Source organism: Accipiter gentilis, chromosome 2 (assembly GCF_929443795.1).
Source record: "Accipiter gentilis chromosome 2, bAccGen1.1, whole genome shotgun sequence".
Lineage (NCBI taxonomy): Eukaryota > Metazoa > Chordata > Aves > Accipitriformes > Accipitridae > Astur > Astur gentilis.
This window is the reverse complement of record NC_064881.1, coordinates 35,229,465-35,255,113: the sequence shown is the minus strand read 5'-3', so window position 1 is coordinate 35,255,113 and position 25,649 is coordinate 35,229,465. Positions and strand designations below refer to the sequence as shown.

At 38.0% G+C, this 25,649-nt stretch overlaps 1 protein-coding gene across 1 annotated transcript in view; it reads right to left on the bottom strand.

The window, feature by feature from the left end:
* EMC2 (ER membrane protein complex subunit 2) overlaps nt 1–25,049 on the bottom strand; it is a 45,470-nt gene extending 20,421 nt beyond the window's left edge. Inside the window, exons 1-5 of the mRNA XM_049829690.1 lie at nt 24,935–25,049; nt 19,273–19,386; nt 15,852–15,916; nt 11,429–11,514; nt 8,497–8,554 (exon numbers count right to left, since the gene is read on the bottom strand). Coding sequence (XP_049685647.1) covers nt 8,497–8,554; nt 11,429–11,514; nt 15,852–15,916; nt 19,273–19,386; nt 24,935–24,974 — 363 coding nt within the window. The 5' untranslated portion in view covers nt 24,975–25,049. The remainder of the gene's footprint in view (nt 1–8,496; nt 8,555–11,428; nt 11,515–15,851; nt 15,917–19,272; nt 19,387–24,934) is intronic.
* Nucleotides 25,050–25,649: the final 600 nt, after the last annotated feature.

Sequence of the window (25,649 nt, the reverse complement as noted above, 5' to 3'; positions counted from 1 at the left end):
CACATCATGACCGTAAAATTTGTAAGACAAGCCTGATACAAAAATGAAATCAATCTCCTTTCTCCTTCCACCTTAAATCAAAAGGAAAAGACAAAACTTTCAGTGCTGCAACAAGATCTGCAGTGTTTGACCATGCAGAACCCATGACATGGAAATCCCCCTATCAATTTTCCAGAGTTTAAAACAAAACACCAGAATGGTTATTGGCCAATTCTGTAAATCCAGCATTCTTAATCAAAAGATATATGCCACCTTAAAGAAACACTTATACCGTAATCAGTATCATATGGACTAAGGTACTTCAGTATGTCACATATTTATTAAATAGTGAACCTTTCTAAGCTATTTCTTTTAAAGACTAATAATCCCCAATCTGGCACAAGAACTAATCCTCCATTTGTCATGATTCTTTTTAATTAGCATTAGGTAGACTCAAAGTGAAGTGAGGAGTTGAACATTTATCAACTTCTGCATGTGATTAGTAAAACATACCAAGAGAGAGTCTAAGATTGTTCTAAATTCCATGGCTGCAAAGAAAGTATTAGTAGGAGAATTTTCAGGGACTGACATCTCTAAGAAAGGAACAATTTCGTATCTGTATAACTGCTGCAGCATTAAACAAATTATATTTTGCATCTTAAAAAGAAATTCTTCTAATTTTTATATTTGTTTTTATCAAGGACTTAAAATTTTAGAAAATGTGCATTTGGTCTGAGAGTTTGATACATTGAAATAATTTCCTTCAAATTGCAATATGCAAATCAAAACAGAAGCGTAAACAACTACAACAAAGATAAAGGGAAGGGATTACACAGACGTCAAAAAATACCATATAATCTGAATACAACCACCATAACGAACGAACTCTTACCAGACTTACAGTTTTTTCAAAGTTGACCATGGAAGACAGTTAAACCAGGCCAAATCTTGCAAATGAATCTATGCAGGCACAGAGCTGCTGAGTTGAAGCTGCTCCTTTAGGGATAATGTCAAAGCTTAAGCAGCAATGGTGAACATAACTTTTTACAGGATTCTAAGGGGAATCCAATAAATAGCCTATAAAGTCTAACATCAGCACACAGCAAACTCGTAGAAGCTATAAAGGCTAAAAAGCTAAAGTCTGGAATTGGAAAACATGAAAAATGTTATATACCAAAGAAGAGTAAGAAGAGTTTACACAGAGGGAAGTAAGGTTTCCCTGATCTACTGGAGTTCTTAAAGGAGTCATTAAGAGTGTGGATGAATAAAGATCCATTTAAAAGTCAACTTCAAAAATAAATTCAGCAAGATCTCTCACTCTGAAGCTGAAAGCTCTGAAGGAAACTAAGCTGCCACAGTGTAAGTGGTGAAGGTCTTCACATGGATAAATTAGTCAAAAGATATAAAATAGAGGAGAAAAGAGTTCTTGTCTACCACCAGTGAGTTCTCTGCACTGAGAATCCCAGAGTTGCCTGTACTAAAAACGACTGCTCAGCATCTTCATAAGTGATCTAACAAGGGAATTATCAGTGATGTGCTTCAATTAATTGATGATAATGAGTTATGTAAGCATAAAGAACAAAAGTCAGTTGCAAAGAACAGCATTCACAACAGTGAATGTCAGCATGATAAAACAGCCCCTGAAATTTAATCTAGATCAAGGGCTGCAGACAGAGTAAAAAAATACTAACTTAATGTACACAGAAAAGCTGTCTGAATTTGCCCAGTTAGGAATGAGAAGCGGGAGCTGCAATGAACAGTTCTATAAAACATCAGTTCAATGTTCAGAAGAGGTCTTAAAAACCAAACAAAATAAACACCTTAAACCCCCAAATCCGCAACACTATGATACTGGAATTACCAGAAAAGAAGACAGAAGAGAACACATCAGTGGCATGATTTTGCCATTGTATAATTCCATAATGCTCTTGCATTTTTAATACTGACTGCAGTTCTGTCCTCTCCTTCCTCATCCAAATATAGAAAAAAAACAACAGAAAGGACACTAAGAACACCAGCAGAGTTTCACAGGGCACAGAATAGCAACAAGAACTGCTGGACAGAGGAGGACTTCTCACCTTAGAGGGAAATAAAATGCAAAAGACCCCTAAAAGAATGGGCATTACCCCTAAAAGAATGGGCATGAACAAAGTGAAAAGAAAACAACTGTTGACCATAACAGGCAAATTAGTGGTATCAAATAAAATAGTTAGATTTGAAGGGGGGGGGGGGGGGGGGGGGGCAGGAATTTGCCTAATCCATGAATAATGAAATTTCATTTCTGAATGATGTTGTAGACTCAAGTACACCAAATTTATACAAGTTCAAAAAAGTAAAAAAAAAAAAAAAAAAAAAAAAAAAAAAGAGGCAGAAATTTCATGAAGAGCTATTAAAAACAGAGTTACCCCTTCCGACACAGGAAAACCATAACTTGAAAATGAACAGAAACTCACAGAACAGACCAGAACATACCGTGATTGTCCCTGTCTTGTACACTTCTGCTATCTGCTATGGGTCACTGTCAGAAACAGGACAAGTAAAATGGACTTTCGGCATGACTCCAGTATAGCTGTTCTTACATTCTCGAATACTTAATTTCAAGGGACAAAATCTCCACCAACATTTAAAAGTGCTACACTCAAAAAACAAAACGTGGGGAAAAAAACTGGAATGCACTCTGCTCTCTTCACTGATCATGATTGAACAAGAAGCAAAAAAAAAATATCTCACAAAGGTAAGTGATGCTCTAACTGTCAAAAGAAGAAAACACTTCTTTGGGATCCACATAGTGCATCCTCAGCTTAGCCATCAGTCCTCCTTGGGGACGATCTGAAGCAGCAGCTGCAGCTCTTCATACCTCTCACCAACTCCATCCTGCATCAGACACAGTACCAAACTACCTTTTTTGATTCCCTTTCGAACTACCATTACACATATTTAAGTTTAGGGCTAGTTGTGTCTTTCCCTGCAGTGCTAGCAATATATTTAATGAAACATACACACATCACCTCAGAAAATTCTCCCTATTAGTAGGTACTTCATTTGGTGACCAATCATCCTTCTTGCAACTTAAAGCACCCTTTAGACAAACGTGCAAAGCTGCAAGAACTTCACAGGAGGTCTCTGTTCAAAACGAGTGCACAACTACTGCAGGAGTTTTAAAGAATTATTACTGTTCAGATGATAAATAGATATCCAACGCTTAGACTTAAGTGCTCATTATTCTCATGTTATTTAGTGGACAAGGAACTGGGGAGGGGAAGTTACCTATACAGTCAAGCGGGTAGTAACACACAATGATACAAAGAGATGCTAGGAAGAATGAACTCAGATATTCGTGATATACAATTGCTGCCTATTTATATGGTACTAAGTACTAGGATTTTGCTCTGAATCTTTCTAGTATCTGGACTCCCACATGTCTTAGCCTCCTCCTGTGCCTCTTTTGAAACATGCCCAGCTTGGCTCAAAAAAGAATCTCAAAATAATATGGGAAAGTGTAACTTCATGTGAGCACACACATACACTTGCTCCTGCCCACTCCCATAAACAACAGAGTTATTAGTGAAGTATTTTATGAACCCTGGAAGGCAACAGCTTCACCCAGAACACTATCTTGTTCTGAGAATTCTAATATTTAATTCTTTGTTCATACAACTATATTACTAGACCCATGAAGTTAATCAGATTATCCACACGCTCTAAGCTAAGCAAGCATATACAGTGTCTTGTTGTATTAAAAACTTAGTTGAAACAGCAAAATTATCACCCCAATAAAGACATCAGATTTTCTGTGGATTAGAATTAAGGCAGAACTTGTGCCTCATCTCACTGTCCCCTGGCGTTGACCAAGTGCTCTGCAATCTTCTTGATGGTTGAGCTGAATAATCAGAAGAAACTGCAGATGCACTAGGATGACAGTGGAGTGGGTTAGACACCAATGTAAGTGCTGAACATCATCATCATCAATCTTCTTTGCTCTCCTGGACAGCCACCTTGAGAAGGGCCTGACTGGCAAAAATATTTAGCTAGCTAATTAAAATAGATGGGTCTATATTCAAATTGCTCTCCAAAGCAGAATCTTTGCCAGGGTAAAATAATGCAAAAAAGCATTCAACTTAATCTGATACAGACATATATATATATAGTTTAAAAATTCCTCATTTAATATTCATCACAGAATTGAAATCAATAGCAAAATCAGAGAGCTAACTGCCTGCTTAGGAACTGAATCCTAAATAATTTTGCAGAGCTGGGCTTTCATCTGCTCTCCATATGTCAGTACTATTTCATCTCACATGGCTCTGGAACAAATGAGAGAAAAAAACCATCCAAGATGCTACTTCCATTTGTGAGGTTCTTATGTATGAGCCCCATTCACAGAAATGAGGACTTACATATCAAATAGAAAATACAGATATTATCAATTCCATGGAAATTGCCTACTGAACTTAACACAAGCAATCCATCCAAAACATAAACCTTAATGTAGTATCCAGACCACTAATAAGGATACTGAGAACACTGTGAAGATCAACTTGCAATTTAAAAATGCCTACAGTTTGAATGTGGCATTACATTTCATATTGCAATATTATATCAAAGTTTAGCCATTGTGTTACCCCAATTTACAAAGGATACAGCTGAACAATAACTACTTACTTCAAAAAATGTCTAGCCATTTTAAGGGCAGGCAGATTCTAGAATTTCTTAAGTAGCATGCTTGAGCATTTAGCCTTATCTCCAGAAGGTATGAAGTGTACCTGGGCTTTCTTTAGTGAAAGAACAGAAATCCCATGTTGCAGAACCACAAGTTTGGTTACTTGCAGCATTCAAATGGTATATGCCTTCACTATTAGAGCTAAAACAGTTAATAACAGAACTAATACACACCAGGTACTACAGGGAACAAGAGACATTTCACCAGTAGGTCTCAAAGCTATTTACTGACAGCAGAAAATACAGTGCCTCAAGGCAAAATGTGATTATTTTTTTTTTTTTTTTTTAGGGAAGAAAAAAAAAAAGCATGCAAGACTTAAATGTTAATACAAATCCCTCTGTTCTGATCTCCTACTTACCCTTCAAGCCATCTGTTCCCCTACATCTGACCTGACCTCTCCTGTTAACTAACCACCTAATATTCCATTACCTTTCTCTTTTGGTCCTCACAGTTCCGCTTCCTTCTCTTTTTACTCATTTTCTTCTGGATGTTTTTTTTTTTCCTTCTCCTGCTCATCACCTCGGTGCAACTCAGAAAGGAAAGGAGTCTCCCTACTTTCTCCCCCTTTCCCACAGCCCTACAGCCATGAGGAGCAACTGCAAGGAAGTCCTGCTTAGTCTCTGTAGCCTGGGATAGATCACACTCAATACAAATGGGATTTTAAGAAGATGCATTTAATAAAAATTCCAGCAGTCTCTACTGAGAACATGAAGCAAAGATTTTCAAATGCCTGTAACTTAGCCAGTTTGGGTGTTTTTCTCATAGTATAATAAAAGCTACATTCTACCAAGAGCTCTTTTCCTGTTGGTATCCAAGGCTTCCCTCCAAAGCAGAGCAGGATGAGGATTTCTCAATGAAATACATTAACAGGAAAAACAAACAAAAAAGTCCTTTCTACCAACCCTACTAAAAAAACAATGTCCCCCTTATTTTGTTCTGAGAAACAGACTAAGCATTTTATCTGAAGATCAACAAACAACTCAGCCACTGTTCGGCACCAGTATAAAGATTTTCAATTGCATACTACATTAAATTTCAATTAATAAAAAGTCCCTACAATGGAAAAATGTTATGCAGCCTTAATAACAGAGTAATCTGCCAGCTACAGCTCTAATAAGCCTTCATTTCAACCAAAATGGACAAGAATGGAAAAGGTTCACATTCTTATCCTATTAAAATGCACACAAGTTCTGCTTTTCACAGGAGTCACATTTCATTCATTAAACTCTTTAGAGAAGGGATAGACTTACTGAACGCCTACATGCTTTGAAAACTGAAACACGATCTCTGAAGTGACAACATTTAACATTGCTCCATTGTCAAATGAGTCATCTTTTTCAGCAAGTAAGCTCACAGTGAGAAAAACCATTGAGAGATGATCACCTTTTAAAAACAAAGAGTACTTTGAATTCTATCCTAAGAAATGAAATAAAATAATTACTGTTATCTTGATTTCAGAGTTTTGCATGCAACAAAACCTCACCTGAAAGTGTAAATGTCCATTACATTATTTGAGTTCAAAGTTCACTTTTCATAATGGAAGAGTCTGCTAGGTGTCTAAAATAAGTATTTTTTGGAAAAAGTTTTTTCCATGCTTCTATTTGAAACTGTCAGTCGATGCAAAGTATGATTTTTACATGATTTGGGTGAACAAATGTCTATGTTTCACCTACAGCACTTGCCAAAACATTTAATGTATATAAGCAACTCCATGTGTCAGCAAACCAGAAGAAATTGCTATAAGGTAAGGTGAGTGCCAAGACAAACTCAGCAACAGTTTCTTTTTTAAAATCTCAAAATATTTATTTTCCTACAGCAGCCACATGCGTGCACGGAAATAATTAACAGGTAAAAGACACAAAGAAATCTGCACATGACAATTTATCAAAACTTTCTATTTAACTTTCACTCTTCATATGCAAGGCTTAGCCAACCTACTCTGTAGTTATATATTAAGGAACCTTTGCTTTGCATTTAACACTCCACTTCCGTTCTCCGATCTTAAGAAATCCAACAGATCATGCAGCTGTTTTAATATTTACACTTTATGCTTCTAAATATTACCATTTTATGGATCTTTATGATTTTAAGGAGGAAATCCAAATTAGGTAATAGTCATGCATATTACTTACATAAATATATCACTTTGTTCTATAAAACTATCCAGCAAACCACTCAGATGACGTTAGTCATGTTGAGATGGCTGAAGAGTAAAACTGCCAAAAATGCACACTTCAAAGATCTGTGGTCCACAGATGTCATTGCAATATGGTGCTCCATTTTCCACTGGCTTCAGCAAAAGGTCATAAAAAGTACACCCAGGTGACCTATTCTTGTGGCTTCACTGTAGATGTGTTCCATCTCGTTTTAACATAACTCTGAAAACTTAGTATTTCTGAAACTCTTTGGGCCATACACTGATAAAATCCATCAAGATTTACTGCAGACAGCTATACACCTTGTGCTAAAACTTCTACTCGAAAACACTATAGACATTCAAAGGACAACTGCAGATCACCTGCATTTGTCTCGCAGAACATAGTTCAAGTAGCACTGCTTTAGGGAGACCAAAAAATAAGTGAAGAATTTACAGTTCTTTTTACCCTCACACAAAAAATATGAGTTCTATCACTGCTAAAAGACACAGACTTTAACCTACCACTGTTCTCTGAGTGTTTAACTTAGTATTAATGTTTTCAGATCTGTTGCCTTGAAAATAATTTTCTGGTTTGGTGGTTTTAGGTGTTTTTTGGTTGTTGGGTTGTGGGGTGTTTTTTTTTAATTTGTTTTCTGTTTTTTTTTAAATGGTTTACTTAATTGAAGTGATGGTACTTTATCTATATCCAGCTCTGGCATACCCCAGTTACCCCCAGTTATCTGTGTTTCTGTGGGTTTTCCCCTCCTAAATAGCAGACCACATCCAATAAGCTGACTGAAGAAAGGTAGAGTTTCATAACGCACAAAGGAACATTGACATGAGACTGCCAAAACATCTGCAATAGCCCAAGTATTACATTTACATAGAAGTTTACCCAATAAAGAGAACCAGTTCACCAAAACCAAGTTACATAGACAAACATATGCCCTCAAACAGACAATGATTACTACTAATAAACTGACTCTGCATCATGTGATATAAATATTTGGAACTGCATAGTTTCTTCATGTTTCTAGTTTTATCCTCGTGGAAAAAAATGCATGAAAATACATTGCTACAAGTTTCCCTAGACTTTCATTTTGGTATCTAATAGCTCAAGGTGGTTTACACAACAAGTATTGAAAAAATGCTTAGAAGTAAAGTACAGTCTGCCTCAGATTTTGTTTTATACAATTGGCAAGCTTTATAGTATTTTGATTCAAAAGCTAGTAAAATGTCCCAGACAATAAATCAAAATAACTGCTATTCAAGCACTATCTGAATGTATTCATACGCAACCTTTAAGTAAGTTTAAGTATTAGGAAGACAGAAGACACATGGCAGACTATATTGGTCCTGTAAATACTGAATATTCAGGGCAAATGGAAAAGCTGAAAGGCCCAATCTAAACTCTACTAAGACTGCTGGAAAGGTTGCTAGTTATAATCCTGTCTTCTAAATTCAGTGTTTAAGCAAGCATTATATCATGCCCTCACATCATGAAACGAAACTCATTTGTTCTAATGAAGGCAACATAGATTACTGTACCAGGAAAGGAAACAAATACAGTAATAGACACATTTTTCCACAGTGAAACCCACAAAATGTTATCACATTTTCAAACAAGCCACTGCAGTTCAGAAAAATCTTTTAAACTTACTGTGTTAGTTGAATCTTCTTGTAAAATTCTATCATACAACTGGATAGCATCGTCATACCTGTTCAAAGAAATCATTCTGTTTATTTCTGAGACAGAACTCCTGACTTTTTGACTGTCCTTCCAATAGTTAACACCCCCCCCCGCACTTTTTATACTGAATATATTTAAGCAAACTATACTCATACAAAATTCTCTTGAGTGCTAGCTAAATATGAACAGCAGTATTTTATGTCACCAAGTTAAAAAAAAAAAAAAAACCAACATGGTAATTTGCTTCATGGAATATTGTTTCAGGAGCAACTTATATATTTTACACCCAAATTTCTTACTCTCCTACCTGTTCTTTTTTTTGTACCCAACAGGTCCAATCATCACGTCCCAACTCTACCTTTCACCTCTCCCAAGAGAAACCCCCAAATTTGAAAGGCCACCCAAAATAATGACTTTTCATTTCATGATTGTCATTTAAAAGTTCATGTAAGTTTCTTCTGTTATGATTTTATAAAGTATAAGCAGCCACATACAGTAAACTGGGGGGATTCCACAAAAGTCCACCCCTAGACTATACCATAAATCTTGAAAGAAAATGTATTCCACCATCACTACATAGGTTTTATTAATTAATTCTGCTATCTGAAGTACGCTCAAAACAGGTTACTCCAGCTGCTACAAATGCTTTAAACCTTCTGGGAAATAGATCTGTGTGTTCAGCCAGCTGTGTACATGACCCAAACTGGACAAATTAAATAAGTCAATTCAAACCACATTTGACTACACAGCTGTTATGCTATCACCACATAACTAGGGCATACTTTGTGTCTTCATGTAGAGTTTGACAATTAGTTTTTCAGAGGTACTGCCAATTTGGTTTTGATGCTACACATATCCTCACCTTGAATACCCACTGACGTACTCTCACTGCTCCGTAAGCACTGCTGACTTTAGCACAGCTCAGCTGTCCAGTCCAGTTACCGTAAGGTATGAGAACAAATGTCAAAGGAAGCACAAAATCAGAAACAAGTAGAAGGTGACTGCTGTGGACTTGAGCAGATGTACTGTAAAACGCTGTATTCATGTTCCTGTTAGTTACTACTTTATCCGATGTATTTTAAAAGACTGAACATGATGGCCATAATCCCAGCTTTACAGGGTGAAGTTCCAGAATACTGTTCGTTTGATTAGCAAGCATCTACGGGAACGTCTCAGTCTACAGGAATGTTCTTTACCCTTTTTTGTTCCTGGGGGGAACGCAGAATCTTATCCACTCCTATAAGTCACTTAGAATTTAACAAGAAGCTCACTTCTTCAATTGAAAACGTGATCCCTCCAGCTTAAGCCTCCCTAGGCTAGGCTTCATTTGTAGTCAGTGGAGAGAGACAGGCTTCTCCAGGACATGGCTTAGAGTACCTGCAGATGGTTTCCTGTTCAAGACAACCCAGAGTTGAAGCCACTTTCTCCTCTGACTTCTGCAGAAAATCTATAAGATGAAACATCAGCTTTCGTTATTGCCTCTGCTCCCCCAACCTTCCAGTCTCAAGGACCTAAACTGACAGAGACATTTTGTCAAGACTTTTTATGAGCGCTTTTGGAAAACTGTGGCTCAATCTCAATTCATTGCTGAAACAACACATAATGTTTATGCAGCAGTTGTCTCCCACAAATATATGTTCCCATGCAGTAACATCTTCAATGCAGTCACATAAGCCTGCACAGAATTATGTTCTTTTGCACTTCTGAACAGGTTTCAGGAAGGGGGAAAAATCTGCTGCCATTCTCTCACTATCTTCCTACACTACATCAAATAAAGACAGAAAGAGAGCTAAGTTTAATGGAAAGTCTTCATAAATGTGTATTTGATATAAAGCGACTATGAAATGTGGAACGTCCAGTTGTCCCAAGACTGGCCCTGTGGTTGTGGAGTCTGGTTATCCACTCCTTTTGACCCAAGCAATGGACATTCATTGGTGGCTCATATCAAGTAACATTTTAAAAGTTAATTTTGCAAGGATGCAATGGATGAAGAACATCTGCTAAATAAATAAACTACAAAAAAAAAAAGCATTTAGGGATTTACTTCTAAGTTCCAATTCCTTCATATAAGGATGGCCCAAAAAGCTCAAAATCTCACCAACTCTGTATGCAAAATGTGGCATGAAACAGATTTGCTAGCATTCAAAGGCACTGGAAGCTGGAATTCCTTCTCAACACCCAAGCCAAGTGCTTTAGGAAAAAAGTCAATATCAAAGATGTATACAAAGGAGAAAGGTGGACAACAAAGGTCAACCTCAAGCCCTGAGGTCATTCCTCTTAGAAAACTGTAAAGTTTTAAGCTGTTCATTATTTTAATAACTCCTGTTAAACTTAGTACGTTATAACCATTCCATGCATTATTTCAAAAAGGTCAGTCTGACTTTTAGGTTCTGCCATTCTATTCCACGTTTTTTTGAGTTGTTTCTATAACTAACCTTGTAGATTTAATCCTTATTAAGTTCTACTTGATTTATCTACACTCAGAAAACAAGGGAAAAGACCTACATCCTGCAGTAATTAGAAGCATAAGAGAACAGTGAAGACAAAAAAACGTTGGCACTGATTTTCATATGCTACTCTAGCTCTGCGAGATGAAACCTATATCTCTCAGACTTCGTCAAAAAAGTGCCTAGTGTTTTACTGTATAATGACTTATGTTGAGTAAGATCTTTTTAATGTATGAAGTCTGATGAGAAAACTTCAAAAATATAACACTGCATAGTACATGCAAAAATGCAATAAAAATGTCTAAATATTATATGATCATGTACATTGTTGTTTTCCATAAAGAAACTGCCCAGCATTGCTTTGCCATGTGTATATAGTGCCTGAATTCCTTTTTAAGAAATCAAAAGCACCTTTCCAGACAGAAAGTACATTTTTTTTTAAATTCAGGTTTTACCTTTCCATAGCTTCAAATCTCATTCCAGTTAATCGTTTAACTCTGTGGCTCCCAGGAAACTGCCGCCTTAGTTCCTGAAGACAAAACTATAAAAATAAAACCAAAAATACTATTGTGAATATAATTATCTACACAGAAGCTGGAAGGAAAAAAAAAAAAAGTCCTTAGGTGATAAATTCAACAACATGAAATGGAACTTCTAAATAAAAGCAAATAGCAATTTTTGAAATAAGCAATAAAAAGTATTGATAAAGAAAACCTCAGAAACTGGAACTTTGTCTGTTAGAAAACAAATTCTAAGAAATATCTTCCATACAGGTCATTAGATCATCAGGCCTTCTTGGAAATAGTTATTTGTCTAGAAAATTAAACCTACTAAAACAGTTCTGATACTATTAAAACTTGAAGTCTACTTAGTTGCCTCATAACAACACAAGACAGTAAAAAAAACAAAATAAAGACGGTAAGAGCTTATGTGAAGCTTCTTTAATAAATGGATATCTTACAATGGAACAAACTATGCTAATACTATGCTCTGTGTTTATTTTTAAAATAAAAATTGAAATCCAAAGAAAATGTTTGTCACTGGCTTCGGTTGAGCCTGCTGGCAGAAGAGGCATAGCTTCTAACTCCTGAAATCAATGAGACACCTGGGCTGGATAAAAGAAATTCATCACAGGCAGATTTCTCCGGATTAGCGAAAAAAGATGTTTGGTAGAGGAATTGAGTCACAACTTCCCCAGAGCAAACTAACTCTAACCATATCATGAATGCAGCTAGATAGCATTGCAAAGTTTGTAGCTGACTCATTACAGTGGGCAGGACAGTCCCCAGGCTCTCAAAAAACACCACTAGTTTGAATCACATTAAAAGCTTCACACAGAACCCTCCTTTTCCAGGCATTTCTTTATGCAACTCAGCTTATAAACTTGTTCTTCAGACCTAAGGTCGTAGCAGAGGCCTATCTTCATAATCTGTTCCATCTCATCACATCCACTGGTCAAAGGAAAAATCCAGAAGCAAATCAGTAAAAATTAATAGATTCCCTCTCTGTTTCTATAGATAAACAGGTTGCTAGAGCACAGAAGAAAGAAATATTCACATCTCTCCATATGCAAAAAAATAGAGAAGGAAGAGATAGGAAACAGTAATCAAAGCAGTAATGCTTAGCCTCAAGTAAGCACAGGAGATTTTCATCATGATCATCCTAGTTTCCAACAAACCAAGATCTCAAAAATGCAATTTCACATAGCAAGACTCAGGTTTAGCACAGAAACAGTTTACTGGCACTTACAGTGATGTCTAGGTGAACTCCTGCTGCTCTGGACAACATATTGTCATAAAAACCTACATGTACTTAGCAGCACATTACATGACATCTGAACTAATCTATGAATGTTCTTAAGAGACAGGAAAATTTACATAAAACTACAGAAAAGTAGTTTCACTCCAGCTTTTACAATACAAACTTCTAGATTTTAAAAAGAACTTTTGCAGATAATAAATCCACCCATTGGCCCAGTGATCTGGGAATCCTGAAGGACAGTGATTTTCAGTATAAAAACATGCACTGCTTTTCTCCAATAAAATTTTTAAATGTCAAAAATTGTAACATTGGCAATAATACTAAGCTCCACAATCTGCAGATGGACTTTTACATCTAGAAAAACCCCACTGACAATACAAAAAAAGCTGATGAAGTAGCACTCAAGTGCAGCAGTACTACAAGACCAGAATCGTTCACGTTAGATCTGACTACCTGATCATCATTCAACCGAATACAGCAGCCACAAAGCCAAAATAAACTCCTGTAGATTAAGACATCACATACAATAAAGTGACATGAAAAGTTGTGAGACAGTCACAAACAACTCACTGCAAGACTTTCAAAAACAAAACTGCATGAATAAGCTACACTACCCGTATCTTCAAAATGTTCTGGACTCAGCAGCACCAAATGTCCTCCTTTTAAAATTAACCTGTAATCCCCATAATCATTTATGTTATTGAGCACCAGTTCTGCACTATGTCAATAACCTACTTTCAAGATTCTCTCAGAAACTCCGCAATTCCAATGGCAAATCTCATTTGTATGTGAAACTTTAATTTGCAGTTAATTTGTTTTCTGCTTTTTTTAATCATGTCAGTTTTTACTTTTAAAGGTCTGACAAAGGCAAAGAAATAGAAACCTGGACTTCGGCATGTACAATACTGGTAGTGCAAGTACCTGCCAACAGTAGGTGATTTCACCAAAACATGCACATGAAAGAATTGGCTGATTGCAGAAGCAGCATGCATTACACAAAGTCATTTTGTGCAGGACAGAGAGGACAACAGTAATAAAAAGAGCAAAGAAAAAGCACAAGCCAGATAAATTACTCTGAAAACCATCTCAGCCTCCTCATTTGGAGCAGATGAGACCTATCCCCCTAAGCAAAATGCATCACAGCTGTAAAAAGCTCACTGCTAAAAAACAAAAGTTCCAAAGCCGTTTGCCTACTTTGGGGCTACAGCTATAGCAAAAAGCCACATATGATGTTGACTTGTTTGAATTAATTTCTTTATTATAAATCAGTCAGATTTAAAAAAAATAATAAAAAAAACCAACTAAGTTTCCCTCTAAGCTTTTAACCTTCTTTCTGAGCTGCATATAAAATGTTGCACTCCCTCATCTCAAGCAATATTCCTTAGAGGGCACAGAAACTGCAATTTAAAATCCTTGCCACAGTTAGTAAAAATAAATAGTATTTCACAACTGATCTTTCAACACTGGCTCCCTCAACAATTTTGTGAAAGTCTTCCTAAAAAGACCCTGAAAATAAAGACCAAAACTGTTTAGATATAAATCAGAACACAGAAATATATTTATTTAAACAGTAAGTCTATTTGTTTTTGTTTAAACAAACATCTATATTACAACAGTATTTTCTTCTGAGGAACAAAAGAAAGGGAAGTTCAATGAGTTCATGACCAGTTCAGCGTGTTACGGCTGTATTTTCCAGTGTACTCCATTTTACCATATACATATGGGATGCAAGATAAACTTGTCTAATTCTGCCTACTTTCAAATTGCCCTTCTCCCAACTACATCCTCTAGTCTGACCCCTTGTATATCACAGACCATTAAGTTTCACCCAAATGACATCACATGAAGCTCAAAGACTTTATGGGGTATTTTGCCATCTGACAGAACAAGGCACTGGAAGAGTAATTCCCATGAAACACCTGGACTCCTGAAAATACCTCTCTTTTTACTTAGGATAAGCTCAAGCTTGCTGGCTTTCAGGGCACTAGACAAGCTCATGGTTTTTTCCCAGCATTTTGTGAAGGAGGGATGAAAAGATTATTAAAATTTGCCTGCAAAACACACTTTGCCTTTTTCAGTTGCTGTCTTTAAAGGATTAGCTAAGCTTCATTGGGTTTTTTGTTTGTTTTGGTGTTTTTTCATTTTTAATCTAGTGAACAGGTGTTACAGTTCTAAATAAACTCTTTATCTAAATCATTATTTGTATAATTCAAATACATTTGCATACAAATTGACTAAACCCAAATATCCATTAGCAGTATTTTTATCAAGAATCACTGAATAATTTGGATTGCAAGGGACCTTTGGAGGCCACCTGCTCCAAATCCCCACTCAAAACAGAGCCAGCTTCCAAGTGAGTGCAGGACCATATTCCAATCCATTTCTGAGCATCTCCAAAGGAGATTCCACAACTTCTCTGTGCCACTTGTCCCAAAGTGTTCATTAACCCCCTTGTTAAAAACTTTTTCCTGATATCTAATCGGAATTTCCTTTGTTGCAGCTTGCGTCTCTTGCACTTGTCTTTTGCTGCACATCTATATAAATATGACTCTGTCTTCTTTATATCTTCCCATTAGTACCTATTCAAAGATAGCAATAAAATATCTTCTTGGCTTTCTCAAGACTTAGCAAACCCAGATCTCTCAGCCTTTCCGTATACATTATGCAGTCCAGCTCTTTATTCGTCTTGAAGACTTGCTCCAATATGTCAATTACTTACTTTGACAATAGCCAACATGACATATAATATGAAATGCACGACAGGGCGTTTTACCTCAAAACATTCAAAAAGACAATAAAATTGAGAAGTTTTCAATAAACAAACACTCTCTGTACAATATGGCAACTTCAGTATTATTCTTGACATTTAGCCCACACCAGAGTAGCTGTAAATATTCTCATGGCTATTGGAAGAGACATGATCTGTCTAAACAAAAGTTACAGATTAGAGAAGGTGGGTGGAGGCAGTTTCTTCCCAGCAGTGTATTTCTTGATAGATATTCTACAAGTCCAAGCTATGGAGTTCAGAATATCCTATAGCTGTCCAAAGAACTATCTAGAAGAGATACCCAGGAAGAAAACTTAAGGTTTCAGGGAAAAGTCAACTTGAAAACTTACCAATGCCAAATCATCTCGACTGCAGTCCAGGGCAGCAATCATCACCTGTTCATATATTATCCAAACTGGACACAAAAGAGACATTAAATGCAGATAATTTATTTTTTAAGATAATGGGAAACACCTACAATGTAAATAAGATTAATGAATTTTGTCTGTGTATTTTTCCCCTTCTACTCCTGTGGATCACTACTGAAACAGACATTTTAAGAAACTGCTGGAATTAATTAAAAATGCATTTAAGCAATTTTATTGCTTTTAGTCACAAAGTACCTTTTGACATCTTGAGAGGCAAAAAAACTCTAATTCTCTGCTTTTCCTAACATTATAGCTGCAGTCTTCTAAGCAGATCCCCATTAGGACTTGCTCTCTGATCAGACCTGAAGAACAGACACTTGGGCTAGAAAGAAAATAAATTTCCCTTAACTGTTTCACTGCTGAAAGTCCTACAAATGTTGTCTTCTTCCTGGTGTTGAACAATTTCTCTAAATCAATGACAGATCATGTTATTTCTGTTCTAGGCCAGGTTCTTGAATATAAAGAACTTAACACTGTAGCTACACCAGCTTCAGAAAAGAGAGGTTATGGTAGAGGAAAGCACGTAATGTGAGTTTAGAAGTACTAAGTGTTTGGAAGTCATGTAAATACAATCAGGTGCACTCAATAATTCATAGAACTGAAACAGAAGCAAATGTCTTGAAAATAAAAATAGAAAATAAAAATAAAATATAAAATAACAATAACAAAGGCCCTCTCATTTTTCAAAATAATTTCTATGCTATGAATTTCCACTATTTTTTAAAGAAAATACTATTTTTTGCTAAGTATACAAAAGAAGAGAAACAGGCATTAATTGCCTGTAACTCCTCTTCCCCACTGGAACTATAGAACATATATTCTGTTTTTATTACATAACATATACATTTTTTCCATGAACATAAAAATGCATACATAGATGCAGACAAAATACAGATAACATATATCCATGATATAAATGATATAAGTTTTTTTAAAAAATTCTAAGAATAAGATACTTTTCTAGTTTATGAAATGGCTCTCCCCATTCCATCAAACTTCCACATTGATGCTCTAACGCTAGCACAGGTTAGTGTCAGCTATGAGGCAAAAGAACACTCGTAAGAGAATCAAGTAACCAGTCCACAGGGATCAGTTTTTCTAATCTGTACTAGGGCTTTCTTGTTCAAGCTTAAAAAAAAAAACAACATAAAAAGCCAAAGGTCTTACTCCTCTAGTTTAAGTCCAACTGTATAGCTTTGGACTACTGATTGCCCATAAGAAAATCCCAACTTTTCATTAAAATTACAATGTGGATAATAGTATCCCCGCCCCTCAGACTGACTATTCAGTAAGTTATTTTAAAAACTCTAATAATAATAAATTTTTTGTTCACCAATTACACTGGATGTCTTCTGCCTGAGGAGGCAAGATACCCAAATAATTTACCCCATTGCATTCATTATTCTCTCTTCTATATGCATTGTGAAGTTAGCCACTGTAATAACCAGATGTTTTCTGAAAACACATGAAGCAACAAGACTAACATTCATCATATACAACTCATTCACCTTCCATGGCTACTCAAGAAAGAATTCTATGTCTACTGTAGATGTTTGTGGGTTTTTTTGGTTGTTGGTTTTTTGTTTGTTTGTTTTTAAAATGGTATATAGTTGCTTCTGATACTACTTTAAAAAAAAGATAAACAGAATGCAAATATGTAAATTAATTTCAGCTACTTTTATGCATTGGCTAAGACCATCAGGAACATCACAGGTGATTTATCTAATGAATCCTGAATGTCAAGTCTATGAAAGAATAAAATGCATACATCTTGAAAAGAAGGACAAACTCAACACTGAAAAGGAAGGAATGTCTCAGCCTGTATTACTGACAACAGAGTTTCAGAAAGGATTTGGTAAGATCTAAGAGGAATATCAAGCTCTTCAACAATTTCTTACTAAAATACAATTCTCATAAATTACTAGCAACACGGTAAGAAGAAAATAAAATCAAGGTTAGTTCTCAAAGTTCTTCTAAAGCAGAGGGAACCTACCACAACTCTCTTGCAGGTGGGTGTATTAAGCCTACCCATGTAGTCTAAAAACAAGCACGTTCCTCAGAGTTACAGTATAAGACCCCCTCACAGTGCAGTTATCTTCTGCAGGCACTGAATCTCCAAACGCACTTCATGACTCACTGCTATGCATAGAGGTATCTTCAATACATGATACTTTACATAGATTATCCATGTATTTATATCCAAAAGAGTACAACACTTGCAGTGGCAAAGTTCCTTACAACAGAAGGAATTCCAGAACAGAATTACAGCTTGGAAGGTGCAAGACAGAATCAGAGCAAAGCATTTATATAAAACAAATCCTATCTGCAGAACCCCAAACCCAATACTGAAAGATTCCTCACCTGACAAGAAAGGAAGGCAAAGTGTCCTTCTGAAATGACTATGTGGATTTTAATTCCTGGAACACTGTACGAAGTTAGGTATATAAAATTAAAGTTAACTAACTACAGCTGAACAAAGTTAATCATACGGCATACTGTAACTTTTATTAGTAAATACAGTGCACTGCTGTGGCTGCTAAAATCCACTGCGACTATATAACACAAGTTAATAAAATGAAAGAACTACAAGAGAAATGTATTAAAGAATGTCTGTATTAAATAACCTGAATTATAAAAAAGGGAAAAAGAAGAAAGAATGAGCATTAAAATAAAAACCCGTGTGAGATTAATATGCAAACCTATACAATCTTGATAGCACTTTGTTATACTTTGTTTTATTTTATGCTTATAGTAGAGTGTTATTGTATTGTGGCATGTTTCTAAACAATTCTCTTTTAGTAAAAAATGTTATATCCAAGCTTTTGTCTACTGAAATTAGTATAAGGCAGTTAAAATTCCCTGAAAATAATAATTTCATGAATATTGGAAACTTAGACTTACCTTCAACTATAATATCACAAATGTAATGTTGTAATAAAAGCAGCCTTAATATTAATTTCTGCAGTATGTATGACTTGATTGAGGAATAGCTTTCTCTGTTATAAAAAGATACTTCTCAATTTTTGCCACAGTGTTGAAGAACAGAAAATCAGTCAAATGACAGCTAAATAACAGTTTCACACTAAGTTTTCACATAATGGTCTAACTACTAATACAGCAAACTAACAGTTCTAGCAGGTAATTTTTCCATCTGTTTTCACTGCAGCCTATATTTGGAAAAGAAATAAAATCTAGGAATTCTGGAAGCCTATTAGACTAAGTAATATATATTTCAGCAACATCAGCAGATACAGAAAGGGAACACAGACATACAAAATAGAATCTGAAAAGAGAAAACAAAATCAGAGAATGGAAGTTTTAAAAATAATGATTGTTTACTTACTGTCATCTCCAAGTTTAGATGCATATTCATTAATTAACTCTTCTCCAACATCCACGATCTGTTCGCTGTTTCGGTAGTTTTCTTCCCTCCATTTCCTCATTTTATCACGCATATCTGGGGGCAAAGGGGAGAAAAGAATAAGAAAATATTGAGATTTCCAGATAGTAATGGAATTTGAATTTTATTTCTTAAAAATATGCATATGAAGAATGGGTTTAGAGAGCAATAGATCTAAAAAAGTAACTTCTACTAATATTAGAAACTACTAGAGAACAGATAGGTGTACCAGACCTCTGAAACCATATCACACAAACCACGTTCATGCTTTAATATAATCGATTCAATTTCTAAGTTTGCACTCTCTCAGGTTAGTAACATATGCAGTAAAACCCCTTTATACCTAGTTATCCAATAAATGACAAATTTAACGGACATTACCCATGGTTAGGAAAAATAGGCTGTGAGAGATTTCCCCCAAGTAGTTCCACATTCATATTTACAAACAGTACTATAATGCATTTCTGCTCCAGGTGAATAAATTTTCACTCTTAGTATTAGAAAAACTATGAGAACTCAACCACTGCTCATGTTTATCATTGTAAGCAAAATGCTGTGAACTTCGACTCTCAAAAGAATCTACACACTCCTACAGAAAGGAGCCACAAGAAAAGCAGACATGAAAGTGAAGGCTTTCTACACCACAGAAGTACCCGAAGGTATAAAAATTATCACTATCTAGGTAAGATAGAAAAGACAGTTTCTTTTAGCACTAGGATTTTTCTTTCAAGAGTACATTTACTATGGATCAGATCTCCAGGACAGCAGGCATACTCAAAGTCAGCTAGAGAGCACTACTTAGCCTAGGTTTTAGTTGTCCTCTGGATCAGGAAATTGCTAAGAATGGGATTTTATATAACCATATACATTTATATACGTGTAGATGTTCCACATACAAGAACAAATTTTGAGGGAACTTAAGGAAAATAGTTTTCATTAATAGATAGTAGCTTTACTAATATGAAGGTACCATGACAACTGTTGCCAATATTTTTTTAAAACTTTACAACTGCTGGAAAAACAAACACAACAATAGATCTAAACACTGTCAGTTTTTCTTCAAAATGCATAGTTAACACAACTGACAGATAAAACTTAAACATTGAGCTTTCTTCCATCTACCTGAAGTGATCTTGGATTGCTCATAAGACTGTTATTGTGCTACATTTTGTATTTTGAAATTCAACCAAAACCACCACAGGGTTACATTTCATATGTATGGGTAAAGTTAAACGGTTCTAGACACATGATGGTCCCTGGATATTCAAAGTTAGACAGCAAGAATGTGAGAGAACACAAACATTCACAAAAGCTGACAATCTAAATGCATAAAAATAAATAAGCTGTCTGATTTCTATCCACTCATTTACTTGGAAATGATCAACGCCTCCATTCCAGTGTGATTCCAAATGGAATAGTGTCTGAATTATGTATTAACAGAACACACATCTACCATTCATCACCCAAGCACAGCATTTACAGCGATGGAAAAAAACTGTTGACGCAGAATGGTATAACAGTGTATACGCTGATGACCAAAAAACAAAGTAAAAAAAAAAAAAAAAAAAGTTCTCACTGATGTGAATCTATCAGGAGGCTCATCAGTTTTAGAAATAATGAATTTTAAGTAAAAGGCAGAAGAAAGAAAATGCTAAAAAACCGCAGTAAAATTTACACAAGACTTTTCACAATGTTGTCAAACTTAGTGAATTGTTTACTAAGAAAGCTATCAAAAGTCAGCCAATAATAATTTAAGTGTTGGAGGCAAATCTACATACAGCACATAATACAAGGTTGGGCAATAGCAATTGGAGATTTTAGAAAAAAAAAATTGTTAAAGACATGTCTAGCTTCAGCTACAATTACTCCTGTCACAAATATAGGCTGGTCCTGAGCAATTGATATATTTGTTTCAGTCCTAAATTCTCTTAAATTAGCAAGCTTTGCACATATAAATCAAAACATTACAAGTTCAAAGGAGCAGATGCACTTGCCACAACGTTTGCTGTTCCCAAAAAACATGCAAGCAGCCTACAGCAAGCCAAAACAAATAACCTGTGTTTTATTTTTGTGTCTGTTAAGGCATCAGTTAATTTGGCTTGAGCAACCAGATATGAAGTGATCCTCTTGTAATTACTTATACTTTGATTGTTTAGTTGGATCATAGTTTTCAAGTCCTCGATATCTAAAAGCACCCGCTGAAATAAAGGAAGCTACGCCTATTAATAGAGACATACATTGCATACTCCAAAACATTACCTTGACATGTAACAACTGCTGCCACCAGCAGTCACTCAGGGACCCCATAACCATTATATTTCTAGAGCTCATTTGTACATTGTTCTTCTGTTACAGACACCAAATCTTCCACCACACCTCACTCACCTTCCACTCACTCTCATCTTCCAAAATGGGAATCAAACCAAAAACCTCACAAATCCACCAGTTCAACAAGCTTACCTAAATGTACAGGGTGTGCAATGGCCTGGCAAACTGCTCTCTGCGGGTTTCCAGACCCCTGCCCTTATCCGGATGCCTAACTAGTACTTTGCAAGTGCAAGCAGAGGCAAAGGCAGCTCAGCTGGGCACTGCGGATGCTGTCTCTAACCATAACAACTCAGCTTTCAAAGTGGCCTTAACTAATTCCCCAGCATCTCACCTTTGCCTGTTGTAACCCCGCAAATTCATATATAAAATCCAGAGTAAAGTGATCTGCCCCTTTGATTACAACTGAAAATTAGGAATACCTAAAAGCAAGGAAACACAGCATGGAACACAACGGAAACACCTCACCAACACTTAATTGCACACAGATTACGACAGAGATAAAACATTAGACTGTCTTCCATTTCCTAGAGTATTTCTATACAACCTAAATACGAATTCAGTTTCTAAGTCACAGGAAGGAAGCAATTTTGTCATCTAAAATGGACTCAAATGACTGGAGACATTAAAAGATAGAAGTGTTCAGGTTTAAAATCCGTTTGGGATTTTCTCTTTGTTATATATCATGTTGCCCAATACATACATTTACAAGAAAATGGCCTCACATATACAGACTGTTAAATTTCATCCTATAAAGCATTTTATGGTATTTTCAAAATACACTTTAAAGCTCAAGACATAGCAGCAAAGTAAAGGAAGAAAAATAGACAGCTCCAACAGTAGAAAATAGTTATTTTCAGTTATCTTTCCTAACCATCCGTAAAACGCATTGATCTAACATAAAATTTAATCATGGTTAAACTCCTACCTTTGTCACAAAGAACCTGAGTGAAAAGCGAAGCAAGGTAGAAACTATATTTCATTTGTCTCATGTTATTCTTTTTCCCTTACCTCCAATCAGTTTCATCTTTGAGCAATATGCAAGTAAAAACCGTCTTGTTTATAAAGGACTGAGCATATAAAGGACATTTTTCAGATAAATATCAACCATACACCTGGTTGTTTAAAATGCTTAATTTCTATGAAAAATCAAGATGAGATACATTAAATTCCTAGAGCTGTGTCCAAGTTCTTTGCTAGGTACTAGGTCACAATGCTGCTGGGATCATCCCACCCATGATAAAAGTCCCCAGCCGGTCCCCAAAAATTTCTTGTTCAAGAAACCCATATGCAAAACCACGTACCTAGCACAATGTCACACATGTCAATCAAAACTCTTGGAAGTAGAATACGGAAGTTATTTCTAAGAGTAGAATGCTCACCTCAGTATGAATTAGCCAAGTCCAAAAGCAGTAAGCTTTAGCATCCTGTACCTAGCCTTTACATTAGAGGACAAAGACACAAGTTTGCAATACTGTCAGCCAAAACTATCTAGGGCTAAATGTACAGAAACATATCCACAGTGCATGTTACCTATCCTGTGAAAAATCTCATTTCTCTTCCCAATCACTGACACCTGAGAATAAGAGGAGGGAAAACACCCCCTACATCTCTGCTTTTTGTAACCATGTATGTTCAAGCAAAATAAAAACTAGAAAAGATCTTTACACAAGCTGGTTTAGAGCAACTTCTGGGAAAGCCTAATGGCACCAGTAATGCTCCATACAACTTCCCTTCCCATACAGTGGCCTGCCTGCTCTCTAACCAAGCTGAGCTTCACAACTGCTATACTTTCTCACAAGAGAGATAAAAGAACGGGCAACGAAGCTTTTTCTGAAGTGCTAAATTAGCCTAATGACATCACGCTGATGCAACCAAGTATCAGAGCAAAACTACCGATAAACCGACCACCAGAGATGCTGGCAAGAAAGCCCTCTTCTTCATCCTTAATCATTCAGTTACAGCACTATTTTCTTCAATACCAGCTGAAGTATTTTCTGACATGAATGCAATTTGAGTTGAAGACTGAATATTTCAAGTTCCATTTTGTTTTGCTTCAGAATCCTACAGAAAAAGGTGCAGAAAAGACAGCATGGGCGCTATTTCTGATAGGCAAGTTACTGGCACCTGCTACAATACATCCCACACAACGTTCTTCCTGTTATCCCCATACTACAAAACGAAACTAACCAACAATCTATGCTCGGGGAATTATTCTATTGCTCAATTATTTCTTCAGAGATTAACAGTAAATAAATAAAAAACCCAAAGATCACACAGCTTCTCTCCACATTATCTTCTCTACTGTATAATGTTCGTAATGCATGGGGCCGCCTAGCTAAAGGTTCCCCCTTTATGGCCAAATTACAGAGAAGCATTAATTTACTCCTGACAGGAGACTGTAATGGGTTCGAGTGCTGTATGAACTCACATTTGAACACATACTGCTTATGAGAAAAGCCACCGTGGGTGTCAGGTAAACCTCAGAAAGTACTGTTATATGAAAAATAAATAATCATTACGATCAAACAGATATGAAAGCTACAAAGATCTGGGGAGCAGGATTTCCAAAAGCCTGCATGTCGCTTCAGAGCTTCTGGGAGTTCCTCCACAAACGCTTATGATCACGTTTCAGGAAAGCATCAGGCAATTTTCAGGTGCTCCAAAAGGTGAACCAGGACACAAGCTGCCGACCCAACCAAGAGGCCTTTTTACTTGTAAGCGCTGGGTCAGCACTTGGGGGGGGGGGGGGGGGGGGGAGCAGGGTCGGGAAGCAGGGGTGAGAGGAACCCCCCGCCGCCGTCCTCCGGGGAAACGGGGGTCCGTCCCCACCAAGCGGAGGCGGCGGCTGGAAGGCCCCCGCCCGCAGCGGCGCTGGGGAAGCTCCCCCCGCCGCGCACCGGGGACAGGCACGGGGCCCTCGCTGGGCGACGTGCGCCTTACGCGGCCGGCGGACCGGCGGGCGCCGCGGGGCTGAGCACCGCTCGCCGACGCCGCTTCTCCGGCGACGCCGCCACGCTTGCGCCGGCCGGCCCGAGGAGCCCGGCAGCTGCCAGAACCGCCGGCCCCGCCCGGGATCCGGTGCCGGTGCCGCCACCGCCCGGCAGCGGCTTCCGGAGCACAGGCGCCGGCCTGCGCCGGGCCCGCCGCGCAGCGGGGCTCCGCGGGCACCGCGCGGGTGCGGCCACCGCCGCCCCCACGCCGCGCCCGGGGACGGGTCGGTCGGCCCGGGCCCGGCCCCGGCCCCGGCCGGGAGGCCGCCGTCTGGCCGCGACGTTACCTTCCCAAGTCACGTCGTACATCTCCGACACCTTCGCCATCTTGGCGGCCGCCCGCGTGACGCGCCGCCGTGACGGCCCCGGCCGTCATTGGCAGGCAGGGCGGGCGGCGCCCCGCGGCGGGGCCCGCCTGCCGCGCCGCCCGCCTGCGCAGGGCCGCCGGGGCCGCCGCGGGGCTCCCGCCGCCGGCGAGGCCTGGCTTGGGTGCCGCGTTAAAACGCGCAGAGAGCCTGAACCGGAGGCGGCGCTACGGGCTGCAGGTTAATTTCTCCCGTGTTATCGTGCACGTCAGCTCCCCGTGCCCGGTTCGCGTGGCGCAAAGCCCTGCGCCTTGAACGCGAGGAGGCCCCTGCCTTGGTTTGCTTTCAGCCTGCAAACTGCCAGGGCGTTTCGTGCCCCCGGGCGCCTGGAGACGGGCATGAACCAGCAAGGACGAACCACCCGTTCCTCTGCGGTTGCTCCAGCCGCCCCAGGTGCAGCGAACCAGCGGTGGCAAATTTCTGGCTACGAGTCGGAGAAGCCCGGAGGGGGCCTACAGCCCGGAGCAGGGCCAGGGGCCGGCTGCCGGCCGTGCCCACCTCTGTCTCCTCTCCACCACTTATTTTCAGACGCTGTGGCTTCTGCAGACCACCAGTCACGGCGATGAAGGGTTTCTTAGTAAAGAAGGCTCCCGATGTCAATACTGTGTAGTTGTTAAGAAATACGTGTATCTCCGCT